The sequence below is a fragment of the Anabrus simplex genome, chromosome 2 (genome assembly GCF_040414725.1).
Source record: "Anabrus simplex isolate iqAnaSimp1 chromosome 2, ASM4041472v1, whole genome shotgun sequence".
In the NCBI taxonomy this organism is placed as follows: Eukaryota; Metazoa; Arthropoda; class Insecta; order Orthoptera; family Tettigoniidae; genus Anabrus; species Anabrus simplex.
The window spans coordinates 41,795,256-41,813,204 of NC_090266.1; the positions used below are offsets into that span (position 1 = coordinate 41,795,256).

The 17,949-nt window shown below is 43.2% G+C and overlaps 1 protein-coding gene across 1 annotated transcript in view; it reads left to right on the plus strand.

Moving 5' to 3' along the window:
* pxb overlaps window positions 1–17,470 on the plus strand; it is a 281,818-nt gene extending 264,348 nt beyond the window's left edge. Inside the window, exon 6 of the mRNA XM_067142350.2 lies at window positions 15,007–17,470. Within this exon, the coding sequence (XP_066998451.2) occupies window positions 15,007–15,761 (755 nt within the window). The 3' untranslated portion in view covers window positions 15,762–17,470. The remainder of the gene's footprint in view (window positions 1–15,006) is intronic.
* The last annotated feature ends 479 nt before the right edge of the window (window positions 17,471–17,949 follow it).

Sequence of the window (17,949 nt, forward strand, 5' to 3'; positions counted from 1 at the left end):
CTTCCTTTAAAATGCTTCGGATTACGTTTTCTTCAAGCAATTGCTTGTAACCCATCGCAGTAAGAGATCCATCGATAATTCGCGGTGTCAATTTCACCACAGCGTTGGGCATGATCGGCGTCCTATCCCCGCATGTGCTGCGTCTTCCTTCATTCAGCTGTACACAGTTTCCTTAAAGGCGAGAAGAGGAACTTCACTTTCGACTCACTCTGTACTTCAGTATTGTGTTAGATAGGAGGGAGTGGATCCTCTAATTGGCCAGCTCGTTCTCCTGAATTTAATAATTTAGATTTTAATGGAGTACGGTATTATAGAGTCCTCTATGAACTTGACGTGGAAGGCGTACTCGGTAATAAATGAAATGAAATGTCGTATGGCTTTGAGTGCCGGGAGATCCTAGGATGGGTTCGGCTCGCCAGGTGCAGGTCTTTTGATTTGACTCCCGTAAGCGACCTGCGCGTCGTGATGAGGATGAAATGATGATGAAGACAACACATACACCCGGCCCCCGTGCCAGGGAAATTAACCAATGATGGTTAAATTTCCCGACCCTGCCAGGACTCGAACCCGGGACCCCTGTGAGCAAAGGCCAGCACGCTAACCATTTAGCCATGGAGCTACTCGGTGATGAATTAATGAAGCAATTATATCAATACGAACAGATCCATAAGTGGCTATACGAACGCGCGAATCGCACCTACTGAAAGGTTTAACGGCGACGATGGTATGCGATTGGGCTAAGAATGGTAGGGAAGTGGCAGTGGTCTTAATTAAGTTATATTTGCCTGAAGTGAAAATGGGAAACCATGGAAGTCCATCTTCGGGACTTCAAACGGGAATTGTTGAGTCTGTGTGGGAACATCGAACAGCTATTGTAGAAAATAATACAATGCCACAAGGTGGTCAACATATTTGAGTTCGGAACGCCATGAGCTTTTTGTACCATGGTTATCTTCATGTCTGCAGTAAGTACGTTTGTATTAACAAACAATTCCTGGATCAGAGGGACGTAAAACAGGAAACACTTTCAGGTTTCTTGGATAGAAATGTCAAGATGAATAGGATTAGTAAAAATGAAATGTCGTATGGCTTTTAGTGCCGGGATATCCCAGAAAGGGTTCGGCTCGCCAGGGGCAGGTCTTTCTATTTGACCCGTAGGCGACCTGCGCGTCATGATGAGGATGAAATTATGATGAAGACAACACATACACCCAGCCCCCGTGCCATTGGAATTAACCAATTAAGGTTAAAATCCCCGACCCGGCCGGGAATCGAACCCAGGACCCTCGGAACCGAAGGCCAGTACGCTGACCGTTCAGCCATCGAGTCGGACAATAGGATTAGTGATACTGTTTGACCGAGCGAGTTGCCTACGCGATTCGTATCAGCTAGCTCTTACATTCGGGAGTTGGTGGATGGGAACCCTCACCATCGGCAGGCCTGAAGATGGCTTTCCGTGGTTTGCCATCTTCACTCTAGGCAAAGGGAACTTAATTAAGGCCACGGTAGCTTCCCTACTAGTCCTAGTCTACTCATATCGCATCGTCGCAGTGAAATCTTTGAGTTGGTGTGGTGTAAAGCTAATAGCACTCGTCATGGTTTCAGCACAACACGAGTCGGTGTGACGTAAAACTATTAGCACTCGCCATGCTTTCAGCACAACACGAGTCGGTGTGACGTAAAGCTAATAGCACTCGTCATGGTTTCAGCACAACACGAGTCGGTGTGGTGTAAAGCTAATAGCACTTGCCATGCTTTCAGAACAACACGAGTCTGGTGTGACGTAAAGCTAATAGCACTCGTCATGGTTTCAGCACAACACGAGTCGGTGTGACGTAAAACTAATAGCACTCGCCATGCTTTCAGAACAACACGAGTCTGGTGTGACGTAAAGCTAATAGCACTCGTCATGGTTTCAGCACAACACGAGTCGGTGTGACGTAAAACTAATAGCACTCGCCATGCTTTCAGCACAACACGAGTCGGTGTGACGTAAAATTAATAGCACTCGCCATGCTTTCAGCACAACACGAGTCGGTGTGACGTAAAATTAATAGCACTCGCCATGCTTTCAGCACAACACGAGTCGGTGTGACGTAAAACTAATAGCACTCGCCATGCTTTCAGCACAACACGAGTCGGTGTGACGTAAAATTAATAGCACTCGCCATGCTTTCAGCACAACACGAGTCGGTGTGACGTAAAGCTAATAGCACTCGCCATGCTTTCAGCACAACACGAGTCGGTGTGACGTAAAACTATTAGCACTCGCCATGCTTTCAGCACAACACGAGTCGGTGTGACGTAAAACTATTAGCACTCGCCATGCTTTCAGCACAACACGAGTCGGTGTGACGTAAAGCTAATAGCACTCGCCATGCTTTCAGCACAACACGAGTCGGTGTGACGTAAAACTATTAGCACTCGCCATGCTTTCAGCACAACACGAGTCGGTGTGACGTAAAACTATTAGCACTCGCCATGCTTTCAGAACAACACGAGTCTGGTGTGACGTAAAGCTAATAGCACTCGTCATGCTTTCAGCACAACACGAGTCGGTGTGACGTAAAGCTAATAGCACTCGCCATGCTTTCAGAACAACACGAGTCGGTGTGACGTAAAGCTAATAGCACTCGTCATGGTTTCAGCACAACACGAGTCGGTGTGACGTAAAACTAATAGCACTCGTCATGCATTCAGCACAACACGAGTCTGGTGTGACGTAAAGCTAATAGCACTCGTCATGCTTTCAGAACAACACGAGTCGGTGTGACGTAAAATTAATAGCACTCGCCATGCTTTCAGCACAACACGAGTCGGTGTGTTGTAAAACTAATAGCACTCGTCATGCATTCAGCACAACACGAGTCTGGTGTGACGTAAAGCTAATAGCACTCGTCATGCTTTCAGAACAACACGAGTCTGGTGTGACGTAAAGCTAATAGCACTCGTCATGCATTCAGCACAACACGAGTCTGGTGTGACGTAAAGCTAATAGCACTCGTCATGCTTTCAGAACAACACGAGTCGGTGTGACGTAAAATTAATAGCACTCGTCACGCTTTCAGCACAACAGGAGTCGGTGTGGTGTAAAGCTAATAGCACTTGCCATGCTTTCAGCACGACGCTAGTCGGTGTGGTGTAAAGCTAATAGCACTTGCCATGCTTTCAGCACGACGCGAGTCGGTGTGGTATAAAGCTAATAGCACTTGCCATGATTTCAGCACAACACGAGTCGGTGTGGTGTAAAGCTGTTAGCACCCGTCATGCTTTCAGCATAGCACGAGTCGGTGTGGTGTAAAGCTAATATCACTTGCCATGCTTTCAGCACAACACGAGTCGGTGAGATGTAAAACTAATAGCACTCGCCATGCTTTCAGCACAACACGAGTCGATGTGGTGTAAAGCTAATAGTACTCGTCGTGCTTTCAGCACAACACGAGTCGATGTGGTGTAAAGCTAATAGTACTCGCCATGCTTTCAGCACAACACGAGTCGATGTGGTGTAAAGCTAATAGTACTCGTCGTGCTTTCAGCACTACACGAGTCGGTGCGACGTTAAACTAATAGCACTGGTCATGCTTTCAGCACTACACGAGTCGGTGCGACGTTAAACTAATAGCACTGGTCATGCTTTCAGCACTACACGAGTCGGTGAGATGTAAAACTAATAGCACTCGCCATGCTTTCAGCACAACACGAGTCGGTGAGATGTAAAACTAATAGTACTCGCCATGCTTTCAGCACAACACGAGTCGGTGTGGTGTAAAGCTGTTAGCACCCGTCATGCTTTCAGCATAGCACGAGTCGGTGAGATGTAAAGCTAATAGTACTCGCCATGCTTTCAGCACAACACGAGTCGGTGAGATGTAAAGCTAATAGTACTCGCCATGCTTTCAGCACAACACGAGTCGGTGTGGTGTAAAGCTGTTAGCACCCGTCATGCTTTCAGCATAGCACGAGTCGGTGAGATGTAAAACTAATAGCACTCGCCATGCTTTCAGCACAACACGAGTCGGTGTGGTGTAAAGCTAATAGCACTCGTCGTGCTTTCAGCACAACACGAGTCGGTGCGACGTTAAACTAATAGCACTCGACATGCTTTCAGCACAACACGAGTCGGTGTGGTGTACAGCTGATAGCACTGGTAATGCTTTCAGCACAACACAAGTTGGTGTGGTGTACAGCTGATAGCACTGGTAATGCTTTCAGCACAACACAAGTTGGTGTGGTGTAAAGCTAATAGCACTCGTCATGCTTTCAGCACAACACGAGTCGGTGCGACGTTAAACTAATAGCACTCGACATGCTTTCAGCACAACACGAGTCGGTGTGGTGTACAGCTGATAGCACTGGTAATGCTTTCAGCACAACACAAGTTGGTGTGGTGTACAGCTGATAGCACTGGTAATGCTTTCAGCACAACACAAGTTGGTGTGGTGTAAAGCTAATAGCACTCGTCATGCTTTCAGCACAACACGAATCGGTATGGTATAACGCTAATAGCACTCGTCGTGCTTTCAGCACAACGCGAGTCGGTGTGGCGTAAAACTAATAGCACTTGTCATGCGTTCAGCACATCACGAGTCGGTGCGGCGGTGTAAAGCTGATAGCACTCGACATGCTTTCAGCAGATCACGAGTCGGTGCGGTGTAAAGCTAATAGCACTTGTCATGCTTTCAGCAGATCACGAGTCGGTGCGGTGTAAAGCTAATAGCACTTGTCATGCTTTCAGCAGATCACGAGTCGGTGCGGTGTAAAGCTAATAGCACTTGTCATGCTTTCAGCAGATCACGAGTCGGTGCGGTGTAAAGCTAATAGCACTTGTCATGCTTTCAGCAGATCACGAGTCGGTCCGGTGTAAAGCTAATAGCACTTGTCATGCTTTCAGCAGATCACGAGTCGGTGCGGTGTAAAGCTGATAGCACTCGACATGCTTTCAGCAGATCACGAGTCGGTGCGGTGTAAAGCTGATAGCACTTGTCATGCTTTCAGCACATCACGAGTCGGTGCGGTGTAAAGCTAATAGCACTTGTCATGCTTTCAGCAGATCACGAGTCGGTGCGGTGTAAAGCTAATAGCACTTGTCATGCTTTCAGCAGATCACGAGTCGGTGCGGTGTAAAGCTGATAGCACTTGTCATGCTTTCAGCACATCACGAGTCGGTGCGGTGTAAAGCTGATAGCACTTGTCATGCTTTCAGCAGATCACGAGTCGGTGCGGTGTAAAGCTAATAGCACTTGTCATGCTTTCAGCACATCACGAGTTGGTGTGTTGTAAAGCTGATAGCACTCGTCATGCTTTCAGCAGATCCCGAATCGGTGCAGTGTAAAGTTAATAGCATTCATCATGCAGAACACCACCTTGCACCCAGAATAGTAAAATGAATAGCTTTTACGTCTTCCTTTCTAAACTGTTATGGCTTTCAGTGTTCAGTCTGCATGCCTTTGTGACACAACTACGCGTCTCTATATTCCTCTATGTTCAACTTAGTTCCATTCCTCTTATCAGTAAATACTTATAAATCCGGTGTAACCTCGTCGCCTTGGCCTTCCTCTGCTCATCTTACTCTATAATCAGGGCCTCTCAGGGTGCATGCGCGTGGTGCATGCACTGTGCACGGTGCAAAAGACGACTTCGCTTGGTTGACCAGAGTGCAGATCCCCCATTCCTCTTTTCCTACACCTGCCTCACCCGTTCGGTCTGTTTCCGCGTTCCTCACCTTCACTGCTGTTTCTCCCCCACTGCGAAATGTTTACCTGTGGTGAGCGGAGACGCTCAGTTGTATGGGACAAGGTTACCAGTGTTATTAAAAAAACCTCTTCTTTCAGTTTAGTTCGAGGGTCCCATTTCCGAAAGGCGCTGGACCAGGGTACTAAACAACTTTACAGGTGGTGCACGGCATGCTGGATATTTGTCGGCATATTCTGTAGATTACGTTTGGTTTGAGTAGTGTCCTTCTCTAGCTCTTCTTTTCCTTTTTCCTTGCAATTATACCAGTAATGTCTGGAATAAGGGATCGGCTGACAGCAATTCTGAGAGCGTTCTTTAAATTACAATCAGAAATACTCGCACGCAATCTAGTTTTCGTACAAGTCAAAACAGAAAAAAACCTTTCACATATACATGTGGAACCAAACATAGAAATAGCTGCTTCTCGATGTAGCTTAGGAAAATCTTCCTTCGACAAATTCTGGTAGAATTCGGGCAAAGTCTTTGTATGGAAAAACAAATCTTTTTGACGATCATCGTTTTGCAAATCTATTAATTCAAATTGCAAATCAGGAGATACACTTTCAACTGCTACCGAAAAGGGCTTTACGAAAACATCAATCATTGGCTGCAGGTCAGTAATATCCTGTAACGAGAAACACACTTTTTAAAGATAAAAGTTATGTTTTTAATATATGAAATTACTCTGGAGTACCAAAAGGGACATATTTACATAAAGAGGTATTGTGGACGAATGTTTTCTAATTGCATGTTACGCTTGTACACTTACAATCATCTACTTTTTTTACAGTTGACGGTATACTGGTACTTTACCTGGAATCGGTCGCTAAACTCGTTTTCAAGGGATTGTAGCACCTCTTCGTACTTTTCAAAGCGTGCTCCTTCCCGCACAGATGTTGTCAAGCAAAACCATAGTAACGTTTTGAGTAAACCACATTGTAAAACCTAGAGTATTTATCAAAGATTATAATATGTATATATATCGCTTACCTAGCTCAGGGAGGTGTTCCGTATTTTTTTCCCAAAGGTTGTGTTTTAGGAGTTGAAGTTCCTGTTGGAAAGCCTTAATCTTGCTGACCATGTCGTTGATTAGATGATTGTATCTTTTTTTTTTTTTTGAGTTTCAGACTTAGATCATTTAGAAGAGCCATAATATCTGCTAAAAATCCTAAGTCAGCTGCCCATTCAGGGTCATGTAAAAGTGGCTCTGGACATCCTTTTTCCACCAAAAACTCAGCAACAGCGTGGCGTATTCGAAAAAATCGTAAAATCACCTTTCCCTTGCTTAACAACCGTACCTCTGTATGGTAGGGGATATCGAGATACGCTTCCTCAAGTGAAACTAAAAATTCTTTGAATTGGCGATGAGTGAGCCCGTGAGAACTAATATAGTTCACGATACGCACAACTACGTTCATCACGTCTTGAAGACCGATAACTTTTGTACAAGGAGCCTCTTGGTGAGCAAAACAATGAATGGATGGCAAATTCCGCATATTAAGCTTTTTCCGCAGTAAACCAGTGAACCCTTTTATACTTTACCGCGCATTGCTGGCGCCCCGTCTGTTGTCACGGAAAATAGCTTTTCCCAAGTGAGTCCTATTCCTTCAGCTGCCATTTCGACCGCGTCTCTAAAATATCCGCACCTGTAGTAGTGTCCTTTATTGAAATCATATCTAGGAGCTCTTCCGTTACACGCAGGTCGTCGTCTACGCCACGCAAAAAAATGGCTAGCTGGGATGTGTCGCTAATAAAGGTTGACTCATCAAGTGCAATGGAATACGCTAAGAAGTCTTGAGTTTTGGCTACAATGTTGCTGATTCGTCGAGTTATTGTCATACTGGACAGTGGTATTCTGCTGTATGCTGGAGCTAATGTAGGGTTCATTGTCTCTACTACGTCCAACAAAATACTCTTTATTAGTGGCCCTTCCATAAACGGCTTCCCAGCTCTTGCTAGCCGTAAAGCAACTTTATAACTATATGATTTTTCACGAGAGTTTAATCCTGATGTAAACAAATAGGCGGAGCACATTGGCTTTGCACGTGGACATAGACGTAGTTGATTGGAGAAGCAACCGTCGCACTAACTCGACTGTATGCGAACTCGAAGGAAATTAGTACGTCGCATTAATTTAATTTTATCTTAGCTTATTACATTCAGATAGTCTGAGAGAGTACGTAATCAAATTAAAATAAGGTTGTCATATATACCGGTATATATCTATATATATTTTTAAAATAAAACAGTGATTAAATAACGAGATATGAAGGCATAAGGCGTGGTGTAATGCAGGAAGTCTTCTCATAGTGAGGGAAAGTCCCAAGCTGTACAGCGTGGAGATAAGAAGGTGTTGCATCTTGCAGCAGCTGTCAGTGTCAGTATTCATAGTGAGAGAAATGGAGCAAGAGGTAGGAGCATCCCGTGTAGTGAAGTACAAAAGAGGAAAACCGCTCAGAAGTGACCACAGGCAGTGCGTTATGAATGTTTTTAATAAAATAAGGGAATCCAGGTTTAGCCGTAAAAGAGGTAGAGAAACTAAGTGCAGAGTTGTGTGGTGTGTCGGCTAGTTCGGTTCATAACATGCGGACAGAGTTTAGAAAGGCAGGGAAATGTTGTGCTCTAGCCTACGATAGCTTTCTTTAATATTCAGAAACGAATAAATAAATAAATAAATAACGTAGGCCCTAATCTTCAGCAGTAGATGTCCCTTCAAACCCCTCCGTTTAGTTTCACATAGCTCAAAAAATTGTTCCTCGTCTATTTTAGGTCATATGCGCAGCACTGTATGTCCGAACACGAGACGTTCACGGGGCGGAGGTCGATACTACACGCTCAGCGAATCACAACTCTTTCTTTGGCTGAGGCGTGGACATGCCTTGTTTACATCAGGATTAAACTCTCGTGAAAAATCATATAGCTCTAAGAGCAGCGTCACTACACCCTTCATCTTCCTCGCCCTAAATTAGATATATTAAAGAAGTGAATTAGAAATACAGATACATGTTTGAGAGGAATGTAAACATAATTTTAAAAAAATGCAGAACCCGTAACCAAACTGAAAATGCTACAGTACTGGAACAAACCTCATTTGTGGATATAGAATGCTCTTCTTCAAGATGTTGCAACTTCCTTAATTCTTTCTCTCTGGCGTCTCGTATGATTTCACAATAATTTTCCGAATGTAGTCTGTTGTAGTGTCTTTCAATAGACGATTTTCTTACGCACGTAATTATCGTCCCACAGATTAAGCATTTGGCGTTATCGTCACGACAGACAAAAAAATAAAAAAGAACGAAAGTTCCCATTTCGATTGAAATGGACTTTCGGCAGTCTTTGCTTTCTTCGAAACAGGTTGCTCCATTATTATGTTGTTGTCGTGCGCGTATCCATTTCACTGATAAACACGTCGTCTACCACCAAACGCTTCGTCGCTCTCAGCACACGACACCATCCGAGTCAAGTCGAGTTCCGCCGAGGGGGACGGATGCACAGTGCACAGAGCCTATGCACCTCGCTCTGCACGCGTGAGAGTTTCGGCGTTTGAGAGGCCCTGCTCTATATGGACGATTCCCTTTTTCCCCTAGATAAGCTATCGTCCTCCATTCACTTCTCATGACCCCGGTTCATACGTACACTCGTCCATCGAGTTTACTTTCTTACTTAGCTTAATCACATTCTAAGTACCCTCCTCCCATTATTCCCACCTGTTTTTTAACAGCAGTCGTTCTCGCTACCTTCAGTTTGTTACATCCAACGTTTGGGTAAGATATCTTGAATCCGCGCAGCCTTCATCTTTGTGCTGCAAAGTCGGTGTAGGAGCTAACGTACTTCTTACAGAATATCGGTGATCGCAACTGTAGCATTGATGCACCTTGATTCCATTTCACTTCCTATACTATAATCCTGCGAGGATACGCACCCTAAATACTTGAAATGATCTACCTGTTCCAGTTTTGTAATTCCGACCTGATATTCACTTCTCTTAGGACTCTTCCCAACTTAAACCACTTTAGTTTCTTTTTTTTTTTGCTAGTTGCTTTACGTCGCACCGACACAGATAGGTCTTATGGCGACGATGGGACAGGGAAGGGGTAGGAGGGGGAAGGAGCGGCCGTGGCCTTAATTAAGGTACAGCCCCAGCATTTGCCTGGTGTGAAAATGGGAAACCACGGAAAACCATTTTCAGGGCTGCCGACAGTGGGGTTCGAACCTACTATCTCCCGAATACTGGATACTGGCCGCACTTAAGCGACTGTAGCTATTTAGCTCGGTACTTTAGTTTTGGAAAAGCTAATTTTCACATCATACTCCCTAGACCTCTTTCCAGGCTTCTAGATAATAGAATTCATATTTTAAAGACAGTCCAAGATTGGTTACTACGAGGGCTGTAAATAAAGTAATGGCAACATTCAGCAAATTTATGGTGTGGCCAAAACGAAAAGGTATAATAGTTTCGAAACGAGTTTTTAGAATGCGCGCACTATCGTAGTATTCAAAAGCGAAGGCTCCCGACAACAATAATGGGATTTTCGTTCCGTTTATGTGAAAACTGTCGGTAATAATATTATAGATACCACCTCAATATTGAAACACGGCCCTCTCGGTTCTACGTACGGGTATCGAGATTACTTTGGGCTGCAAATCACTGCCACCTAGAGACAACACAAGTCATAATACCAAGAGTTCCGGAGATGTCTGTGAAAGTGGAAGCCATTTCTATTCTTTTCTTTTGAGTTTTATTGAGCGTTTTTCGCGTTAAATGCACAAGATACATAGTCTAAAACGATTACGGCAAGTGGCTCAATTATAGCAGATTAGCAGATTAGAATTAGAGCAGGGAAAGTGAATTGTTCTATCAAACATCTAAATTAGGCTTGTTTACCACTGGATCTAAACTTTAACTCAACTTCTCATGCAATAACGAAAATAAAAATGATGGTAACGGCACATAAAACGCCCACTTTTGCTTATATTTCCATGGGTCTGCTGTTGGAACTGTAAGTGAAAATCGTGACGACGAGAGACGTGGAGACGACCAAGAAAAGGTATTTCTAAACCAAACGATTACCATAATTTTTTGCTTATGAATAATGTTACTAGAGACTACTGTGCTGAAAGTGGAGTGAAGCAAAATCAGGACATTTTCTGCAGTTCTATGCGGATGTAGTCTATCCAGACAATTAGCATGTTTGAAAGGAAGCTTTTAAATGGAGACATTGTGAAACGTGAATATCTGGTTTATTCCTGCAACCAATGATCTGTTCTTGTGCTCCTTGCAAACCTTTGGAGGGAAATCGCAATTTGCAACAACTTGCTTCAGTGACTGGAAACACGGAAGATGAGAATTTCCTCTTTCATCGTGATTGCATGGTAATGTTTAAAAGCCAGGGTAGTGAATTGTGCAGAGTTGACAGTCGTCTGCTCTCGCAGTTGAAATTATCATTATTATCACTATTGAATATTTGATATTTTACCTTGGATGCATTCTACTGCATTAGTTTATTCATTATATAAAAATAATACTATTTGCAGTTTTGTCTTATCGCGTATAGGGAGGGGGGGTGTAAAATGACTCAGGCCCAGAGGCACTGCAGTAGTTAAATTCGGCATTGGCAGTATTTAATGAGAACTAACAAGTACAAGTAAGTGCAGTACTTTGCATCAATGTCTATTACATTTGGCTAAATGTCGGGAAGCCTTTGGGGACTGTTGGCAAGGCGTTCTCTGTTCGTGACAGTGACGGAACGCCCTTCTGCGCGGAGTACAGATGCCACGTCAGGAAATCGGCGGCCTTCAACTTCGGAAACAGGTCGAATTACGGAGGCTGTTCCAAGACTTCATTGCGACGGGAACGAAATGACTTGACCCATCGTGCAATCGTCCTATACGGTGATGCATTCTCGCCACAGGCTTCACGTAATCCTCGATAGCATTCGGATGCATTTTGGCCACGGAGAACCTCGATGTTAATCCACGAACGCTGATCACCGTTTGAAAGCATGCCTTAGAGCGGTGGAATCGACACTCTTCATTTCAACCCCACACATCCCAACGGGACACTGCTTATCGACAACAGCGCCACCTCACCGCTCACATATCCGATCTCCTGTGCCACTACTTTATTTACAACCCTCGTATATGAGATTCCCTCTCAAATGATCTTCTGTCCTTGGCATCAAAACAAAGTGTGTATTGAGTTCTTCAGCCCATTCAACGAGAGCGTACCACAGTTATCACTCTCAGCACAATTCCAATTATCGTGGTGGCTATTGAAATCGCATGCAAAAATGGCTGGATTATTTGAAGCTTTAAGCACAAAACTGGGTCATGGGACTCTTTGTGTTTTGTATACATTAGTTATGGTTATATCCTATACAGTCACGACTCCTACAGGCATATTGTCGTTTGCGCTGGAAGTGATATGAAGAACATGTTCTAGATTGTTCCGGGTATAATTTGCCTCCCCATGAACGCTATCACACCTAGCTCCAATCATAGAGTAACCATGATCATTCCTCTTTTATGGAGTTCTTCCTTACTGGTGGTATGAGTTTCCTGGGTGAGTGCCAAGTCATCATTGTTCTAGATGGTCACTTTTTGACCGACTGTTGACTTCGATGTTTAGTTGACAAACTGACAAATTGACAATTGAAAAATTATTTGAGAAAGAGCTATTAGAGTTTTAATGATTATGTTTATGCATGTCAAATCATGATGGTCAGTTCTGTACTGGAAAATCAAGTCAAAGGACCTATGCAGGAAGCAGCTTCACCCCTGCCCCCCCGCAAGAACAATAATATAAATTGAGGAGTGTGTTCAAGAGGCGTTATTTCCACCTTGCGAAAGTTGTGGGGAAACTCAAGAAAATTAAAATAAATGGCACATGGAACATACCCATGATCGGGTACAACGTTAAAGAAATTACATCTTTCTGCTCTGCATTGCATGTAAAGGAGAGAACATATAAGTCTCTGGCAAGACCCCAACTAGAGTATGGTTCCATTGTATGGGACCCTCACCAGGATTACTTGATTCAAGAACTGGAAAAAATCCGAAGAAAAGCAGCTCGATTTGTTCTGGGTGATTTTTGACAAAAGAGTAGCGTTACAAAAATGTTGCAAAGTTTGGGCTGGGAAGATTTGGGAGAAAGGAGACGAGCTGCTCGATTAAATGGTATGTTCCGAGCTGTCAGAGGAGAGATGGCGTGGGAGGACATCAGTAGACGAATAAGTTTGAGTGGTGTCTTTAAAAGTAGGAAAGATCACAATATGAAGATAAAGTTGGAATTCAAGAGGACAAATTGGGGCAAATAATCGTTTATAGGAAGGGGAGATAGGGATTGGAATAACTTCCCAAGGGAAATGTTCAATAATTTTCCAATTTGTTTGCGATCATTTAAAAAAGGCTAGGAAAACAACAGATAGGGAATCTGCCACCTGGGCGACTGCCCTAAATGCAGATCAGTAGTGATTGATTGATTGATTGATTGATTGATTGATTGATTGATTGATTGATTGATTGATTGATTGATTGATTGATTGATTGATTGATTGATTGATTGATTGATTGATCGATCATGGCATTCGATAATATTTGACTACTGCAATGCATGAGGACGAAATACTAAATTTTTTGTTGAAGAGGAAATAGCACCCATTGAGCAGACACTCCTAAATTGTTTGCCTAGTCCTTTCTTTAGTGATTTCAAAGAACTTGGAAATTTATAGAATATTTTCCTTCATGAATTATTCCAATCCCTAATTTCTCTCAATACACGAATGTTTGCCCCAATTTGCCCTCTTGAAATCCAATTTATCTTCATATTATGATCATTCCTACCTGTAAAAACTCCACTGAAGCTACTGTCATGCCACGCTATCTCGGAACATACCGCTGCTCGTCCACTTACTCTAAGGTTATTCCATCCGAAAGTTGCAACATTTTCATAACACTAATTTTTTGTCGGAAATCACCCAGAACAAATCGTGCTGCTTCCTTTGGATCTCTTCCAGTTCTCGTATCAAGTAATCCTGGTAGGGTCCCATACTCTAAGCGGTGTTTTACCGGTGACATATCAGAAGAAGGAGAATATTTATGGTGCACTGTATCTTCTAATGAGCTGGAACACGTTTGGTTCTTTCTTTCACTTGTCTCAGTTCCATCCTTGGCTTTTGCAATGTGGAAGTCTCTAAGTATGACAGTCATGAATTACGTGAAATATCGCCTAAAGTAGTGCCGGTTAATGTGACCAACTCTGTGGGCATGACACAATGATTTGCTCGCAGTAGAATTTTCTAATATTTGGAGCGTTGCTACCTCAGCTTGTATTATGCAACCCTACCTCAGTACATTGCGCCCGGTAACTCTGTCTCCTTACGGTGAAGCACAATGACACATCGATTACATATGTATGAAATATAACAGGTCGTACTGTACACATTCTGTGAGGCTATAGATGTATTGAACAACATATACAGGAGCTATTTTCCACTTTCCATTTTACCAAAGTCCATGAGACTTTCTGGAGATATGAGTTGGAAAAGCATTATTTCTTTTAATGTCTGAAGCTGGACCTGGTGGAAGCATATAACATTGCGTCTCCGTGCAATATTCAGTTAAAACCACAGCCGCTACCTTCCCAGTCCTATCCCTCTTCCATACTTGCGTCACCGTAAACCTTGTACGTGTTAGTATCACTAGCAATAAAAGAAAGCAACGCATTTTCGTCGATGAAATGAGCTGTCCTTGGTCAGAGCAATTATAAATGAACAAGCTTCTTCTTCTTCTACCGCGTACCCCAACCCTGTGACGCACTTATGTATTTGGCCCTGTTTCACCGCTGAATGTCCTTCCTGACTCCAACTCTGTGTGGACGGATGTATTCTCTATTGTGTGTTTCTGTGGTGCCTGGTAGTGCAGTGTTCTGTCTGAATATGAAGAGTAGTGTGTTGGGACAAACACAAACAACCATTCCCGAGTCAAATGAATTAACTTTGGCGGGTATCAAACAAGAGACCATCTGAACCGAACGCCTCAACGCTGATGATTCAGCCAAGGGATCGGACTATGAATGAACAAGCTTATTGTTATATTATTATAATTTTAAATTGTTTCAGTAATTCTTATTAAAAAGTCGGTTTACTCCATATGGTCGAATTCCAAATTTTGAAAAGACAGCCTAACTAAGTTATGGTTTATGGATGGTGTAACTAAAAAGATATGAGTCTTATTCTGTTTTGTGATTTGATACTCATTGTTGTGGTGTTTCAGGGTCCGGAGAACGCGGCGACTCTGACCCCGAGAGCGAGGGTGGCGCTCCCGCACCTGGCAGTGAGGACGAGTTTGCAGAGGATGAGCTGAGTCTTGCTGGTGAGTGTGACACTGGCATGGAGCAGGGCGTCGTCAAAACCGAGAATACGCCGAGGGAACTTCACTCTTCGGACGGAGACGAGCGCACCCGATTCCAAATGTCGAATCCCAATGGGCACAACTTCTCTCTGCCTTCAGGCTACCGCCCGAACAATACCAACCGCGGGTCGCGAGCGCCAAAATCTCATCGCACATGTGGCACGGAGCAAAGACGGCCTCGCAGCTTGGAGAGGCGCCGTGGATGGAGGGCGAAGGGGCCCCCACTACCACAAGACTGCGGCGAGTTCCATGAGGGTTTGCTTCTGGACGCTCTCTTCCAGCTGTATCCAGCGCACCCGCCAGCTGTGCCCAGCGTCGGTCACCGTCTGCCGTATCTCTTACCCCAAGTCCCGTCCTCTCGGGAAACTCGTACTCATCTCGTCAACCCGTACGAGTCTGTGCCCGTGTTGAACCACCTCCAGCAGCAGCATTACCACCGGCCTGAGATGTTCTCCACCTTCCGACCCCTCCCCGTGCCCAGTCAAGATTCCTCCTTCGGATCCGACTCCGGCTACAGCAATAATACGTCCGGCGGCGGCGCGGGGCGGGTGGCATCCCGGGGCCGCAAGGAGGGACACAGACTGTCTGCTCACAGTGGCGACCTCGTGATATCGTAGTACCAGTGTGCATAGACATTATCATGTGATGAGAGACTCGAATGCCCTCCTCACATTTAACGCAAAAGCAGGGTTTCTTCATTAATAGCGGTTTTTCTATAGAATGAGTTAAAGTAACATGAACTGCGAACTGAACTGTTATTTTAAGTCCTGTGATCTTAACCTTTTTTGTCTCGTAGATCTCCAACGTACGTTAGAACTTCTGCCGCACTCTCCCCTCCAAGTATAATATCAAGGCTGACATTTTGTAATAGATTCTTAAGCCTAAAGTATGAATGGCTTTTGATAAAATAAACTTCGACTGACTCATTCCATGATGAAGTGATGGACCCTGAAACTGAATTTTTGGGACAGTACGTAATTCTGATTCTTGTGCCCCAAACCTTTTTGCTTAGAACTTGCAAACTATTTGCAATAGATGAAGACCTGCATGTTTCGGTGCACGATTGAACATTCAGACTCAGCTGAGCATTACATCCAATCCACTAGCTTAGTTTATATTAGAACACATTTATCTAGTCCAGAATACCCACCAATGTTGAACTGTATTATTTAAGCTGTTGTAATGCCTTTCTCCAACCTGTCATTCAGCAGTCAATACGTGAGGGCTGTCTGAATGACAAGAAGGCAAGCTAGTCCGTAGCAGTCATTGATAAGTGTTAGGATGAAATTTTTGGAACTCTGTGAAGTTATTTTCGTGATGTACACAGTAATCTCCGCAACAAACCCATCCGTGCCCAAAAATATCGTTGTTGAAAATATCTTTCGTGTGCTTTTTCACAAAAATTTTCAAACATGTTTTCAGGGCTGTTGAATATACAGTTTAGAGAAGAAGACTGATCTGGAAGTATGGGAGGAGTGAGTGCAAGAATAAAGGACCATTCTCTTCTCAGCGACACATGGTGGTAATTTGAACGAAACCTTGCGTGATGAAATGTATATTTATATTGAATTTTTATGTACGCGATGTACATGACTTAACATTTAGTATGAACCAGATCTGGCATCAGCATTATATTTCTTGTCAGACCTCTATCTATGCAATTGCTTCAATGTCAGTGACTATCCTTGAATTTTAGACGTAATTGAGCCAAACATGGCAAGCTTGTGATGCCAAACTGACTCCCTTCATAACGCTCTCCTTCTTGATTGGTGTCTGTTGTCTCTTTCAACGACATATGTATATATTTTTATATTTCTTCTAATTGCTATCTCTTCTACAATTTTTTATGATGGAATTTTGATTATCTGAAGAGCATCAAAAGTTAATAAAAATGGCTATTTCTGGTAAGAAATTCCCCGTGTAGATGTATTACGATATATTCAGACATTTGACACTTATTCCGCCTAGTAATATTGAAGTAGAAAATGAAAAGAAATACAATGAAATCCGTTTTTTAAACTGACATTCATCAGTTTCACCTTAAATAAAAGTTGAAATTGAATGTGAGTCAGTGCTTATGCTATCATTTCAAGGAAGAACTTAAAATTATTTTGTCCAGCTGAGATATCGTGATGACATTCACTAAACATCAGTCATAAATCTTCGCGAAGAGAAGAATTATTTTGCAGATTTCAGTTCCCAAACATGGTTAATGGACTGGGCACGGATGAGTCTGTTTGTTATGTTGATATTCCCCTGGTTAACTTTATGTTTTAAAGGAATGCACGTGCTGTACCAATGTATGAAAGTTAACACGTTGTTTCAAACGCGTGGCTGTTATTACCCCATACAAAAGATTAGATCGTATTTCTTCTCCTATGTTCTTGCAAATGAATTATAATTTACACAGGCTAGAATTACGTCAATTTTTTTTTGTATTCAAACTGAACAGGAAAGTGACTGACAAGAATGAGAATATTGACCGTCTTCCTGTTGGTCAATTGGGGAACATTACAAATGTAGAATAAACTCTGCCAACTCACTCCAGCGAAACAGTGCAGGGAGCCATAGCCATATGAGGGTTAGATAAATTTCTACTTCATCTTGTCACACCAGGATCTTTAGGGTTCTTCTGTGAAAAACAAAGATCCAGTCACACGGACCAAATCCTCAAATTTTCTTCCACGATACATGTATCAGTGTCATTGATACAAATCTGAGCAAGAGAGAAAATACTCTACAATAAAAAATGCATGTGCGTATAATAAAATGGCAATTTTAACTACGGATTTTCTCTATAAATAC